This window comes from Papio anubis, chromosome 16 (genome assembly GCF_008728515.1).
Source record: "Papio anubis isolate 15944 chromosome 16, Panubis1.0, whole genome shotgun sequence".
Classification (NCBI taxonomy): Eukaryota; Metazoa; Chordata; class Mammalia; order Primates; family Cercopithecidae; genus Papio; species Papio anubis.
Window position 1 is genome coordinate 12,567,587 of NC_044991.1, and position 16,310 is coordinate 12,583,896.

The 16,310-nt window shown below is 51.4% G+C and overlaps 1 protein-coding gene across 1 annotated transcript in view; it reads left to right on the forward strand.

The window, feature by feature from the left end:
• The first annotated feature begins 332 nt into the window (after positions 1 to 332).
• BAIAP2L2 (BAR/IMD domain containing adaptor protein 2 like 2) overlaps positions 333 to 16,310 on the forward strand; it is a 26,669-nt gene continuing 10,691 nt past the window's right edge. Inside the window, exons 1-4 of the mRNA XM_031656011.1 lie at positions 333 to 738; positions 1,872 to 1,947; positions 2,725 to 2,811; positions 3,153 to 3,313. Of these exons, the coding sequence (XP_031511871.1) occupies positions 688 to 738; positions 1,872 to 1,947; positions 2,725 to 2,811; positions 3,153 to 3,313 (375 nt within the window). The 5' untranslated portion in view covers positions 333 to 687. The remainder of the gene's footprint in view (positions 739 to 1,871; positions 1,948 to 2,724; positions 2,812 to 3,152; positions 3,314 to 16,310) is intronic.

A 16,310-nucleotide genomic window follows, 5' to 3' on the forward strand; every position in this document is an offset into this window, starting at 1 on the left:
CCATTTGTCACCCAGAGAGGCCGGGGACTCTGCATGGACAGGCAGCGCATGTGCAGGGCCAAGGTCTGCCCAGGACTGGGCAACTCCAGCGTCTGTGCTGCTGCGGCTCCAGCAGGTGGAGGAGCTGGGCGGGCTTTGGAAGCCACAGAGGGCGTGGCCCCACGGTGAGCCGCAGGCCTGAGGACAGTGAGAAGTACAGCAGCGTTGCCCTCCAGCGGCTGCGTCCGCTGGGTCTGGCAGAGAGGGTCCTGGGGGAGGGCATTGGGCAATGCCAACCCAGTAAGGTGGGCAATGCCTGGTATAGGCAGGTGGGAGGGTGGGGTCCCCCAGGGTCAGGGGTCCTTGAGGAGGGGGTGGCCCAGGAGGGGGCTCATCCACATGGGCACTTGTATCAGCCCACGGCTCTGAAGGGTGAATAATTGAAGGGCAGGTCACACGAGCCCGCCCGTCACAGGATGCCTTCCCCACCGGGTCCAGTTACGCCCCAGATCACATTCTGACATCCCGAGCTGGTGAATAATTAAGCTGCCACTCCTCTGAGGCAGGCCTCCATCTCCAGGTCCCTCTCTGCAGCTTCCTCGCTGCCGGCTGAGCCGTGGGCACCTGAGGAACTACCCACCACTGCTCCCAGCTGTGCCATCACCACCAGCTCCCTGCCTGCTGCTCAGACCCGGCGACAGACCCTCCATGGCCCCCGAGATGGACCAGTTCTACAGGTCCACCATGGCCATCTACAAGGTGAGCGCGTGCGTGGCCAAGCCAGGGCCTGAGCCCCTCCTCCCAGGGCGCAGAAGTCATGCCCGCTCTGGAGGACGGAGGCCCAGCTGGGGCTGCAGGTGTCCTGGAAAGGGAAGCCTGGAGCCAGGCTGGGCCGGGGTGGGTACGGGGGTAAGGATGCCTGAGAGCACTCAGCCACACAGCAGGAACCCCCAACTCCCAGATGCTGGACAAGGCAGGAGAGGGCCCAGGGCCCAGGGTGGGGAGAGTTGAGAGTCTGGATGAGAAGGGCCTGGCTGCCCAGCCTGGGAATGAAGACCCTCTCTCTCTCTGTGTGTCTCATTTCTGAGCCCCTCACTCAGACTTCCTACTTCACCCCCAGGGGGTTGCTGCAGCCGCCACAGACATTTAGCACCTCCTGTGTGCAGGATCCTTTCACCTGTCAGCCTCAGGCCACCCACCTGTGAAGTCAAAAATGACCATCCTGTTTGATAGATGAGAAAACTGAGACCAAATGGGTTAAACAGCTCATTCAAGGTCATGGAGGGAGGGAGAGGCACTGCTGGGACTTGAACCGAGACCCAAGTCCAAGTCCAGGCCTAAGTCCAGGCCCGTCTCCACCATCCAGGGAGCTCTCTGCCCTGCCCCAGCCTGGGGTGGCCCACACTAATGCAGCCACAGCCCTGCCTATGGCGGGGCTGTTCTTGGAGGAGGGCAAGAGCTGCCCTTGCCCCTGGGGCGACTGTTGGCAGCCCCATGTGTCTAGCCCAGCAAGGCCTGGACACAGGGCAGGGCTGAGCCGTGCCCAGTGGGGACCACAGCGGGTGGCCAGCTTCAGCCCAGCGGGAGGAGAACCTTCCAGGTGCACCATCTTGGGAGGTACCTTGGTCCCGCCAGAGCAGGTGTGAGTGGGAGCTGGTTGTGAGGGGACCATAGCTTGGAACAGGACCCCAAAAGATGGGCTCTGAGGTCCCGCAGCCAAGAGCCAGGATTCTGGGTGAGCCTAGGTTTGTAGGTGGGCTCCCCAAAGTCTGGGAGCTTCTCACTGGGCTGGGGGTGCCCTGTCCCTGACGCCCGGTGACTTGACTCTGTCCATTGTTCCTTCTCGCTCCCCCATCTCCACACCTTTTTCCTCCCCTGGCCCTGGGGTCCAGAGCATCATGGAGCAGTTTAACCCCGCCCTGGAGAACCTGGTGTACCTGGGCAACAACTACCTGCGTGCCTTCCACGGTGAGTGTCTGCCCGGGCCACCGAGCACCAGCCCTGGGCCTCTGCTGTCCCCACCCCCAGGCTCCTCCCAGCTTCTCTGCACCCCACACCTGTTCATCCTCAGCCCTACACCCTCCTACCCACCACCCTCACCCTCACACCTCTGCGGCCAGAAAGGCCTTATGCACCCCCACTCTCCTGTGCCCACGCATCCCACTCCACACCCAGCACCCCTCATTGCCCCCTCCTTCAGGTGCCTCCAGACACTCCCATGATACAGTAGCAGGCCCTGTAGGCCGACACAACCCCAGTGCAACCCCTGATACATTTCTAGGCATCACCTCGATGCCACCTGCTGAACCCACCCCTATACCCAGTCCCACCTCTGCACCCAGACTCACATGGCAGCTGGCTTCCTCACTCTGACTGGCCACCATCCACACGCCCTACAGCTGGCCTTGACACTCGGTCCCCACGCCAACCCTTGTACCGGTCCGCTTTGGCCACTCATACCTGCCAATAGCACCCCTCTACCCACCAGCGCTGATCAACCCTGAACCTCAGGGCCACCCATTCCCCTGCTTCTTAGATGCCATCCATGCCACCTCCTTGCCCCCAGCTCTCACCTTATGCCCCACACCTGAGCTTCACAGCTCAACTGGCCACACCCTCCTCAGGGGCACACACAGATGCCCACACCCCACCCAGGACAGACACAGTCCCTTCCGGATGAAAAGAGCCTCCAGAAGGGTGGGGCAGAGGCAGGGCTGGACCAGACCTGTCCCTCCTGGTCCATAGCTCTGTCTGAGGCAGCCGAGGTCTACTTCAGTGCCATCCAGAAGATTGGGGAGCGTGCCCTGCAGAGCCCCACATCGCAGATTCTGGGTGAGGCTCCCCCTCCATGGCAGACCCCATTCTCGGGCCCTCCTTTTGCACCCTTGCCCTTCCAGGATGCCCCGCGTCCCTGACACAGGCCTTGCAGCCCAAGGCCCAGAGCCAGACTCTCGTTCTGGGGCCCAGGCCCCCTGCCACCACTCCCTGCCGGGCTGCTTCCAGGCTGGGACACGCACGGCCTGGCTCCTAGAGAGCCGTATGGGAAGTTCCCGGACTTTGGTCCTGAAATCCAGCCTCGGGCAGGCCCTCTGTTGGCTTTCAGCGGAAGAGGGTGGTGGGTGGGCGGGGCAGGCTTCCCCACACCAAAGCCACAGCTCCGTCCATGCCTCCAGGGGAGATCTTGGTGCAGATGTCTGACACCCAGCGGCACCTGAACTCTGACCTGGAGGTGGTGGTGAGTATCAGACTCCAGGGCCTGAAGAGGTCACTCGAGGAAAGCGGGGTGCGTGCCAAGGAGAGGGCCCAGCCTACCAGATGCCCTTCCCAGGGGGGATGACCGTGGCTGCCCTTCCCAGCACCTGGCTCTGTGGGGCACGGTTCCTTGCAATAGTCGTTCAAGCTTTTAGCAGCCCTAGGAGGCTGGTGGCATTTCTGCCTGGATTTTATAGAGAAAGAAACTGAGTCTTAAAGAGCTAGTCATTGCCTGAGATGCCAGAGTGAGTGGAGGCCCAAGGAGGAGAAAGGCGCTTTCGCTGCGGCCCTCCTCACTGCAGCCGCCCAGGGAGCAGCCACGCGGACCTGACCATATCACTCCCAGGAGCAGAATCATTCCACGGCCCCACAGCCCACAGAACTGAACGCAGGCTTCTCAGCAAGGGCTCCCACGCTCTGCTGACCCAGCAGCTTCTCCCGACACCCCAACACAGCCCAGCTCCCCGGAAGAGCTGGCCCTCTGCTGGTGTCCCCGCTGCGGGGCTGCTGCCCTGCTGTCCTCTTAGCCTACAGCCACCGGTCCCTTCCTCTGCTGCCCAGTTGAGAAGCAGCTGTCCCCTCCTTCCCAAAGCCTCCTCTGACTCCTGAGGCAGTTTCAGTCACCCCTCCCCCTGGACTCCCAACAATCTGTTCGTAGCTCGTGGTGGCTTCAAAGCCCAGCTTCACCAGTGACTAGCTTTGTGACCTTGGATTCTGTGCCTCCGCTTACCTATCTGAGAAATGGAGAGAATCATAGTAACTGCCTCCCAGGATTCTTGAGAGGATGAAGTGAATTAATAAGCATAAACTGTTTGCCCTGGCCCCCGCAAGGCCCCTGGGTACCTTAGCTATGAGAACTAGAAGTTAACTCGCCTGCCCCATCCCTCCCGAGACTGTGAGCTCCGCAAACGCTTCCTTCTGCTTCCTTCCTCTCCGTAGCTCCAGGGCCTGGCGCCAAGCAGGGCTTCAATGACACAGGGGAAAGAAATGAGCCGAGGGAGTGGGCTTGGCTAGATGGAGAGAAGAGAGGGCTTTCCAAGGGAACACAGCAGCAGGCTGCACACAGCCATGAGTGGGCAGTGGGCAGACGTGAGCCAGGGCTTGAGCGCGGGGGCTGAGTGGGAGAGGTGGGGTGGGGCCTAGTGGTGAGGCGCCTTGGAAGGTTCGGAAGGAAATTTCAGCTAATTGTTCTCCCTCCAACGTGTGAAGGGAACCCCTGGAAGTCAGGGTGCTCTTTGGAGGATACCATAAAATACTGGTCAGCTGGGCATGACGAACAGTCTTTTTTTTTTTTTTTTTTTGAGATGGAGTCTCACTCTGTTGCCTTGTCCAGGCTGGAGTGCAGTGTCGTGCTCTCAGCTCACTGCAACCTCCACCTCCCAGGTTCAAGCGATTCTCCTGCCTCAGCCTCCCAAGCAGGTGGGATTACAGGCACCTGCCATCATGCCTGGCTAATTTTTTCATTTTTTTTGTAGAGATGGGGTTTCACCATGTCAGCCAGGTTGGTCTTGAACTCCTGACCTCAAGTGATCTGCCCGCCTCGGCCTCCCAAAGTGCTGGGATTATAGGCATGAGCCACCGCGCCTGGTGGGGGAGCAATTTTTCTATTAGAAAATGCACATCCCACGCACACACAACAAGACCGTGCCCCAAGGCCCCTGGGCTCCGTGCACTCCGTCAGCACTTTAGGATGTCGCATTAAGCCCCTGCCACCCCCTTGGACGTGGGCACAGAAGTTATGGAGCCTGTGGGTTCCTGTCCTTGTGTTCAATGGCTGACCTTGTCACTTGTGGCACACCTGGGCTGGGCAGGGATGAGTATCACCCAGGCCCACTCAGTAAGGAGAGCTGCCCTCTCCAGGCAGTGGCACCTCGGTCGTGACAACTGGGCAGGTCCACTGGCCAGAATCACACCAGACAGAACAGTGCCAGAGGCTACCCCCACCTGCAGCTCATTTACTTAATCCCTACTTACGACCCTGTGCCCGGCACTGTGGGAGGCAGCGGGGATACAGCAGACAAAAACCCCTGCCATCCCAAGGAGGGAGCCAGAAATACCCACAGTGAGTAAGTGAATCGATACGTAACACGTTCCATGCAAAATATGCTAGGAGAAAAGTAGAGCAGGGACGGGATGTCTTTGGTGGGGGTGCAGCTTTTAACAGATGCTCAAGGAAAACATCACCAGAAAGGTGACATTGAAAAAGGCCTAAAGGGCCCAGCGCAGTGGCTCACGCTTATAATCCCAGTACATTGGGAGGCCGAGACGGATGGATCACCTGAGGTCAGGGGTTCGAGACCAACCTGGACAACATGGTGAAACCTTGTCTCTACTAAAAATACAAAAAAAATTAGCCGGGCATGTGGTGGCAGGTGCCTGTAGTCCCAGCTACTCGGGAGGCTGAAGCAGGAGAATCGCTTGAACCTGGGAGGCAGAGGTTGCAGTGAGCCGAGATCGCGCCACAGCACTCCAGCCTGGGTGACAGTGAGACTCTGTCTCAAAAAAAAAAAAAAAAAAAAGAAAAGAAAAAGGGCTGAAGGAGGTAAGGGCATTAGCCAGGGAGACCTCTGGGGGAAGGGCATTCTGGACAGAAGGGACAACGCGTGGAAAGGCCGAAGGCTGCAGTAGAGGGCGAGTGTGAGATAACCAGCCATTAAGAGGCCCTGACCCTGCAGGCCCCGGCAGGACTGTGGTCCTTCCTCTCAGTGAAAGGGACACCATGGGAGGGTCTTGAGCCAAGGAGAGACAGGATCTGACTTAAAAATTTTTTTTTAATGTTTTTTATTGTAAACTAAAACACAGACACAGAAAATCTTGCTGAACAGATTAGAGCCGAATGAATCATTATTAGGCAAACAGACCTGAAACTACCATGCAGAACTTTGCCAGCCTCCCCAGAAGCCCCTTCAGGTGCCCCCATCAAAACCACAGCCTCTCCCTCCCTCTAAAAGTGGCCACTGGTCTGAGGTCACATTTCCTTGTGTTCCTTTGTAGCTTATCACTCTACCTTACAGCCTGAGACACTAGAATTTGGTTTTACTCTTAAAAAAAAATTTTTTTTGACCGAGTGTGGTGACTCATGCCTGTAATCCCAGCACTTTGAGAGGCCAAGGCGGGTGGATCACGAGGTCAGAAGATCGAGACCATCCTGGCTAACACAGTGAAACCCCGTCTCTATTAAAAATACAAAAAATTAGCCGGGCGTGGTGGCGGGCACCTGTAGTCCCAGCTACTCGGGAGGCTGAGGCAGGAGAATGGCGTGAACCCGGGAGGCGGAGCTTGCAGTGAGCCAAGATGGCGCCACTGCACTCCAGCCAGGGCAAAAGAGCGAGACTCCATCTCAAAAAATAAAATAAAATAAAATAAGTCTCTTTGAACCTATGGGTTCCCCTTCTATCTGTTTCTTTTCCTTACACTTTGTCTGTTGGAGACCCTGGGACCGTCTGCCCTTCCTATAGTCTGGAAGTTGCTGATGGTGCTCTCCTGGTATGTTCAGCTGCTTTCTCTGTCCTCTGGATCCGGAGGCTTGATCAGACTCCAGTGCCATGCCCTTGGCAAGACCAGAGGGGCTGCTGAGTTCTTCCACCAGGAGGCATCGCTGTGTCCAGATCTGCCTGGCATCACGGGATACGCACCACTGTTCTTCTGACGCCCTTTCAGAACATTCTTAGCTAGGATGCTTCCAGAAAGAGACGCTTCCCCTTATCCGTTGTTATTACCCACTGGCACGTTTCATATGGGGAGGGCAGGAGAAAGGTTTCATTCATTCCCTTTATTCATCAGGTTCCAAGATAATGAATCTGTGCCCTGTCATCCTCTGAAGGTGAAGCCACCAATTAATTTTATGTTTTAACTAGCACCATTATGTAGTACTTTTATTTATTATAATCAATATCATAGATTTAAACTCATCTGACCTATTTCAATGGTTGGCAATTATTATCTTTATTGAGGTTGAAAATGTCCTATTTTTGGCCAGTGGAAGCTGCTGCTGCTTTTTTTTTTTTTGACATGGAGTCTCGCCCTGTCGCCGAGGCTGGAGTACAGTGGCGCGATCTCGGCTCACTGCAACCTCCGCCTCCCAGGTTCAAGCAATTCTCCAGCCTCAGCCTTTCCATGTAGCTGGGACTACAGGTGTGCACCACTGCATCTGGCTAATTTTCATATTTCTAGTAAAGATGGGGTTTCACCATGTTGGCCAGGCTGATCTTGAACTCCTAACCTCAGATGATTTGCCCAGCTCAGCCTCCCAAAGTTCTGGGATTACAGGCATGAGCCACCGCACCTGGCCAGTGGAAGCCTCTTTAATCTGCCTCCTGAGTCCTTGCTGTCTGCCTGACAAGAGGTTCCAGGCTCATCTGCTACTTGTGCTGTGTGAGATGTGGAATCAGCTATTTCTTCATGAAGCCCTGTTTTTACTTTTTGTTTTTAGTAGCAAGTGGTATTTCAAAACCATAATCTGAATACTAGGGGTGCTCATTGCCTCCGGGTTGATCTTTGTTTCTAGGCTTTTTTGGTGGCTGTGCAATGCATAGATTGATACATATTTATATGCAATGTGTGTGTACACACATATAACACATATTCTGTCACTTTATTTCTGTTGCTGCTGCACAAATTAATTTTATTTATTTATTTATTTATTTATTTATTTATTTATTTATTTATTTTCAGAGACAGAGTCTCACTCTGTCACCCAGGCTGAAGTGCAGTGGCACGATCATATAGCTCATTGCAGCCTCCATCTCCTGGGCTCAAATGATCTTCCTGCCTCAGCCTCCCAAGTAGCTGGGACTATAGGCAAATGCCACCGTGCCTGGCTAATTTTTTAACTCTTTTTATAGAGATGAGGTCTCACTATGTTGCCCAGGCTGGTCTTGAACTCCTGGCCTCAAGAAATCTTTCCATCTGGGCCTCCCAAAGTGCTAGGATCACTTTTAGACCATTGATTCGTTGTTTTTTTTTTTTCTGTTTCGTGGGGCTTTCTGGTGTGTTTTGGTTGTCAGTAGGAATGTTACTCTCTTCCATATTCTCTTTTTTCTAATAATAACTTTCTATTGGATTTCACCTCGGAGATTTTCTGTGGAAAAGTAGGTTTTTTTCCTGAAATTGTAGAAGGAACACAGTCAAGACAGCTTTTCTCACTTCGCAAGATCTCTTTCTGTTGTTCTTATGTAGTTTTCCAAAAATATGGCAGCTCCCTTTCTGTGGTTTCCTGGTTCTGTTCATGCTCCTACTTCTGTTAGACTTTCTCTTTCCTTTTGTATCTGTTGTCCTTGTTCCTGATTTTGATCCCCCTCACCCCATATTCTCCCCCACGTGGGCCCTGTCTGGATGGGAGCCTGACTGGTCAGTTTCAAGACTTCCTAGAGGCTCGACTACTCCAGCCCCTTCAGACCAGGGACCTCTTGCCTTCACCCTCTGGACTCACAAACTCCTTGGAGTTTCAGCTACTGTTCTCAGACTGGCCTACTGAGCTTCCCATGACCATCTGCTGACCATGTTGAGGTGCGCCTGTGCTCAGGTCCCTCGACACCCAGCTACCTCCCACTGCTCCATCCACGTGGATGCTGGTCACACTGGCTTCACAGCTGGTGCTGATTCGTGTTTGGGGGATTGTAGAGATATACAGTCACCTAGTTTTGTTCTGAATATTGTCTTGAGTTTCTTTATTTTTTTCTTTTGGTGGTTTTTTTGTTTTGTTTTGTTTGTTTTTTGAGATGGAGTCTTGCTCTGTCGCCCAGGCTGGAGTACAATGGCTCCATCTCAGCTCACTGCAACCTCTGCCTCCCGGGTTCAAGCTATTCTCCTGCCTCAGCCTACTGAATAGCTGGGATTATAGGCGCGTGCCACCATGCCTGGCTAATTTATGTACTTTTAGTAGAGATGGGGTTTCACTATGTTGGCCAGGCTGGTGTTGAACTCCTGATCTCAGGTGATTCACACACCTTGGCCTCTCAAAGTGCTGTGATTACGGGCATGAGCCACTGTGCCTGGCCTTTTTTTTTTTTTTTTTTTTTGGTAGAGACAGCATCGCACTATGTTGCCCAGGCTGGTCTGGAACTCTTGGGATCGAGCAATCCGCCCACCTCAGCCTCCCAAAGTGCTGGAATTACAGGTGTGAGCCACCGCGCCCGGCTCATCTTGAGGTTTTTATTTTGCTGTCTGGTTTCTCCATTCATTTTTAGGAGAAGATGAAGGAAGGTTTCGAAACTACATTTCATTTCCACCATCATCCCAGAGCCTGAGGTTTTTTTTTCTATTGAGGTAAAATTTACATACAATAAGATAAAGTTCCTAAATATCTGAAGTGTTAAGTTCAACAGATTTTGACAATTATATGCCCTGTGTGGCCACCATGGTAAACAGGATTTATTTAGAATGTTTCCATCAACCCAGAAAGTTCTTATGTCCCTTTTGTCAGTCTCGCCCCCTAGGGGCAAAGGCTTTCTGACTTCTATCTCTACGGATTAATTTTGGCTGTTCTAGAACTTCACTTGAGTGGAATTGTACCCTGTGTATTCTTTTGTGTCTAGCTTCTTTCACTCAGCATAGGGTCTGTAAGATTAACTCATGTTGTTGCATTGTATGAATCTGTTTGTTTCACTATCAAGGAATACCTGAGACTGGGTAATTTATAAGGAAAAGAGGCATATTTTGGCTCATGATTCTGCAAACTGTACAAGCACGGCACCAACATCTGCTTAGCTTCTCATGAGGGCCTCAGGAAGCTTACACTCACGGCAGAAGGTGAAGGGGTAACATGTGCGTCACATGGCAAGACAGCAAGAGAGAGAGTGGGGAGGTGCCAGGCTTTATTTATTTATTTATTTATTTATTTTTGAGACAGAGTCCCACTCTGTTGCCCAGGCTGGCATGTAGTGGTGCGATCTTGGCTCACTGCAACCGCCACCCGCTAGGGTTCAAGCGATTCTCCTGCCTCAGCCTCCTGAGTAGCTGGGATTACAGGCCCCCGCCACCACACCTGGCTAATTTTTATATTTTTAGTAGAGATGGGGTTTCACCATCTTGGCCAGGCTGGTCTTGAACTCCTGACCTCGTGATCCACCCACCTCAGCCTTCCAAAGTGCTGGGATTACAGGCATGAGCCACTGCGCCCGGCCTTATTTATTTATTTTTTGAGATGGAGTTTTGCTCTTGTTGCCCAGGTGAAGGGGTAACAGGTACATCATATGGCAAGAGAGCGAGAGAGAGAGAGAGTGGGGAGGTGGCAGGCTCTCTTTCTTTTCCTTTCCTTTCCTTTTTCCTTTGCTTTTTCCTTTCCTTTTCCTTTCCTTCCTTTCTTTCTTTCTTGATGGAGTTTCGCTCTTGTTGTCCACGCTGGAGTACAGTGGCGTGATCTTGGCTCACTGCAACCTCCACCTCCCAGGTTCAAGCAACTCTCCTGCCTCAGCCTCCTGAGTAGCTGGGATTACAAGCACCCACCACCATGCCCGCAAATTTTTTTTATTTTTAGTAGAGATGGGATTTCACCATGTTGGCCGGGCTGGTCTCCAACTCTTGACCTCAGGTGATCCACCCGTCTTGGCCTCCCAAAGTGCTGGGATAACAGGCGTGAACCACCATGCCCGGCCACCAGGCTCTTTTTAAACAACCAGATCTTGCATGAACTCATTACTACAGGGAGGCCACCAAGCCATTCATGAGGGATCTGCCCCCATGATTCAAACACCTCCCACCAGGCCCCACCTCCTACACTGGGGATTACATTTCCATATGAGACTGGAGGGGACACAGATCCAATCCGTATCATGGTTGTATTAATACTTTTTTCTGTTTTATTGCTTAGGATCCCATTGTATGAAAATCCCACAATGTGTCTGTCCATTCTGTTGATAGTCATTTGGGTCGTTTCCAGTTGAAGGCTATTATGGAGCTATTATGAATAAGGTGGCTGTGAACATTCTTGTATGAGTCTTTTTATGGATATATGTTTTCATTTCCGTTGCACAAATACCTAGGAGTGGAATTTGTCGGGCATGGCGTTGACATGTGTTTATTAGAGTTCTCCAGTGTTCTTGTGCTATTCTGCATTCCGCCAGCAATGAATGAAAATTGCTGTCATTCTAAATTCTTGCCAGTGTTCAGCATCATCCGTCTGCTTTATTTTAGTCATTATCGTGGGTATGGAGTGGCGTCTCACTCTGGTTTTGTTCTGATGTCCCTGATGACTAATGACTTTGAATGTGCTTACTGGACATTTGTGCATCTTCTTCTTTAAGATGTTGGTTTAGTCTTTTACTCATTTTTTATTGGGGTATACTTAGTGTTGAATTCTTTATATAGTTAAGATACGAGTCCTTTGTCAGGAGATGTATGGGAAATTTATTTTTTTCCATCTGTAGCTTACCTATTCATTTTCTTAATACTGTCTGTCTTTGATGAACATAAATTATAAATTTTTATAGCCAGGCATGGCAGTGCATACCTATAGACTTAGCTACTTAGGAGATTGAGGTGGGAGGATCACTTGAACCCAGGAGTTCAAGGCTGAGGTTCAAGTGCAGTGGATCGCACCACTGCACTCCATTCTGGGTGATGGAGCAAGACACTGTCTTTTTTTGTTTGTTTGTTGGTTTTGAGACGGAGTCTCGCTCTGTCGCCCAGGCTGGAGTGCAGTGGCCGGATCTCAGCTCACTGCAAGCTCCGCCTCCTGGGTTCACGCCATTCTCCAGCCTCAGCCTCCCGAGTAGCTAGGACTACAGGCGCCCGCCACCACACCAGGCTAATTTTTTGTGTGTTTTAGTAGAGATGGGGTTTCACCATGTTAGCCAAGATGGTCTCGATCTCCTGACCTCGTGATCCCGGCCCTAAGACACTGTTTCTAAAAATATAAATAAATAAACACGTAAATACTTATGAAGCCCCATTTTGCAATTTTTGTGCTTTTTTTTTTTTTTTTTTGCAGTGGTTTGTGCTTGTGTCCTATCAAAGAAATCTTTGCCTACCCCTTGGCACAGATATTCTCCTAAGTTTTCTTCTAGAAACTCTATATTATGGCCGGGCGCGGTGGCTCAAGCCTGTAATCCCAGCACTTTGGGAGGCCGAGACAGGCGGATCACGAGGTCGGGAGATCGAGACCATCCTGGCGAACACGGTGAAACCCCGTCTCTACTAAAAAATACAAAAAACTAGCCGGGCGAGGCGGCGGGCGCCTGTAGTCCCAGCTACTCGGGAGGCTGAGGCAGGAGAATGGCGTAAACCCGGGGGGCGGAGCTTGCAGTGAGCCGAGATCCGGCCACTGCACTCCAGCCCGGGCGACAGAGCCAGACTCCGTCTAAAAAAAAAAAAAAAAAAAAAGAAACTCTATATTATGGACTTTATATTTATTTCTATGATTTGTCTTAAATTTATTTTTGTGTATTGAGATGGAGTTTAATTTTCCCTGGATGGATATTCAGTTATTCCCACATCATTTTAAAAACACTTCCCGGCCGGACGCGGTGGCTCACTCCTGTAATCCCAGCACTTTGGGAGGCCAAGGTGGGTGGATCACGAGGTCAGGAGATCGAGACCATCCTGGCTAACACGGTGAAACCCCGTCTCTACTAAAAATAAAAATTAGCCGGGCGTGGTGGCGGGCGCCTGTAGTCCCAGCTACTCGGGAGGCTGAGGCGGGAGAATGGGGAGAACCCGGGAGGCAGAGTTTGCGGTGAGCCGAGATCACACCACTGCACTCCAGCCTGGAGACAGCGAGACTCCACCTCAAAAAACAAACAAACAAACAAAAAAACACTTCCCTTGACTCACTGAAATGACTTGGTATCTTGGTCAAAAATTGATTTTGGGCCAGGCGCGGTGGCTCATGCCTGTAATCCCAGCACTTTGGGGGGCCAAGGCAGGTGGAACACCTGAGGTCAGGAGTTTGAGACCAGCCTGACCAATATGGTGAAACCCCATCTCTACTAAAAATACAAAAATTAGCCGTGTGTGGTGGTGTGTGCCTGTAGTCCCAGCTACTCAGGAGGCTGATACAGGAGAATTGCTTGAACACGCGAGGCAGAGGTTGCAGTGAGCTGAGATCGTACCACTGTACTCTAGCCTGGGCGACAGAGCAAGACTGTCTCAAAAAAAAAAAAAAAAATTGACTTTGCATATATGTGTGGGTTTGTTTCTGGACTCCGTTCCATTGGTGTGTGTTTCTATCCTTATGCCAATATCACACTGTATCAATTACTGTAGCTTTATAGTAAGTACTGAAATCAAGTAGCCTAAGTACTTTGTTCTTTTTCAAAATTATTTTGCCTATTCGAATTCTTTGCATTTTATCTAAATTATAGAATCAATTATCTTGCCTTTGAGAAAGGCTTCTGGAATTTTGATAGAGTTGCATTAATCTGTAAATCAATGGTCATCTTAACAATATCGAGTCTTCCAGATCCATGAATATGGTATATCTCTCCATTTATTTCTCTCTCCATTTATTTGTTTTTCTTAGCAATGTTTTGTCATTTTCAGCAAATGATATTTGCGGAGGTGGCAAAAGGATTCCTCAAGAGTTACTGGAGGCTGGGCACAGTGGCTCACACCTATAATCACAGCACTTTGGGAGGCTGAGGTGAGCAAATGGCTTGAGGTCAGGAGTTTTAGAGCAGCCTGGCCAACATGGAGACCCCACCCCTACTAAAAATAAAAAAATTAGCCAGATGTGGCACACACCTGTAATCCCAGCTGCTCAGGTGGCCAAGGTGTGAGAATCACTTGAACCTGGGAGGCAGAGGTTGCAGTGAGCTGAGATAGCACCATTACACTCCAGCTCAGGCAACAGAGAAGGATGCTGTCTCAATTTAAAAAAAAAAAAAATGGAGTCCCTCTGTCCATAGAGCTTGCAGTGCATGGCTGAGACCACAGAATCTGCTGTCAGCTTTCTGTACTTCTGTACTGAGGCATACACAGGACCCTCTAATGAAGCATGTGCCCCAGGGAGTGGAGACGGAGAGGGCAGTCTCTATCTAATCCACTGCGAATTCCTCAGCCTGCTCTGTGGTTGGTGACTTCCTCTGTCAGAAGCCACCTGCCAGCAGACTGTTCTCTACCTGTAATGGACACAGCAAGAGCTCAAACTTCACTTCCATTGTCAACCTCTTTTTTTTTTTTTTTTTTCTGAGATGGAGTCTCGCTCTGTTGCCCAGGCTGGAGTGCAGTGGCGTGATCTTGGCTCACTGCAACCTCCACCTCAGTGGTGCGATCTCAGCTCACTGCAACCTCCACCTCCTGGGTTCAAGCGATTGTCCTGCCTCAGCCTCCCAAGTAGCTGGGATTATAGGCATGCACCACTACGCTGGGCTAATTTTTGTATTTTTAGTAGAGACGGGGTTTTGCCTTGTTGGCCAGGCTGGTCTTGAACTGACCTCAAGTGATCCTCCCACCTTAGCCTCCCAAAGTGCTGGGACTACAGGCATGAGTCATCACGCCTGGTCCATTGTCAACCTCTTGATGGACCCATTTCTTCAGGAGCTTGGCATCCTTTCCATTAACCCAGTGATGCCTGGGACCTACCAGCTGGGGGCATCCTGGGTCTGTGTCCTCTGCTTCATTGGCGATCACAGCCAAACCATGACAACAGGAAGAGCTATGATATGGCTGTCCTGCTGAAGCGCACATTGCCACCACGTACCTTTGTTCACACATGACTGGAAGCAGAAGCAACACCATCCCATGATACAGGACTCAGCTTGTTCCTAAGTGATTTTTCCTGGGCAAGAGGAAGGGAGTGGGGCAAAGAGAGTTAGCAGGAAAGGAGAGAGCCCCAGCTTGTCTGCTGAGCTGACAGCAGGAGCCCTTCAGGCTGCCTTTGAAGGATACCTTAGAAGAGCTCCTGCACCCAGGCCTTTTGGGGAGAGCCTGCCCCATCTCCCAGGGCTCTCAGGGCAGGTTGTGACAGCCTCACTGGCTAGGCTCTGCTTCCTCCGGCATCATCTGTGTCCTTGTTGCCTCTGCAGACCAGTCCTACTGTAACTGAGTGTTCTCTGCAGGTCTGTACTTTGAGTCTATGCATTTAAAGTGTTTTCCGTGACTTTTGGTGTGGTTCAAGTCAGTCTCTCCAGGTGCCATTCACCATCTTTATAAGTGCTCTGGTTACAAGGTTGCCTGGGTTTTGAGGGTCTGCCCCAAGCCCTGTTGTTTATATTGTGCATTTTTGCAGAAGGTGGGGATTTTCAGGGACATGTGGATTCTGATTGACAGAAAGCTGGGACTGTCTCTTTACAAGCGAGGTCACAATTTTTTTTTTTTTTGAGACGGAGTTTTGTTCTTTTATAAGGGCACAATCTTGGCTCACTGCAACCTCTGTCTCCCAGTTCAAGCAATTCACCTGCCTCAGCCTCCCCAGTAGCTGGGATTACTGGCAGCCGCCACCATGCCCAGCTAATTTTTGTATTTTTAGTAGAGACGGGGTTTCAGCATGTTAGCCAGGCTGGTCACGAACTCCTGAACTCAAGTGATCTGCCTGCCTCGGCCTCCCAAAGTGCTGGGATTACAGGCGTGAGCCACCGTGCCCGGCCTGAGGTCACAAAATTTAAGGAGGCGGCGCTGTGACGTTCATACTAGCACAGGGTCGCGAACGCTTCCTTTTGATTGGATCCAGCAGAAAGCGGCCCCCTGTCAAGTAGAAGCATCTACCTGGCATTTCTATAACAATGCATGTTTCTGTTTACTGTTCTGTCATTCTGCAAACCTGAGTGCTACTTCCTTCTTGGTGCTGACACCCTTCTGTACACACACACTGGCAGCCATAGCTCAGGGTTTCGGTACCAAAGAGGCACCCTCAAGCTCCCTTGCAGACCAGTGGGCACCAAAGTTTGGGAAACAACTGTGGGAGAAAACCTTAAACTTTGGAAAATTTATTATGTAGTGATGTTTTTCTGCATACTGGGAGGAGACTGCCAGCATTCCTTTTCTGGGCCATCCCCTAGCCCCACGGGATGGTGTGAGGACACCTAGGGCAGGAGGAAGGACCCACTGTGTGAAAAGGGTGTGTGGACAGAGGCTGCGCAGAGGCGGGAGGGCCTCCAGGGGAGGAGGTTTCCGCGGGGCTGGGGAAGCGCCTCTTGTGCCCC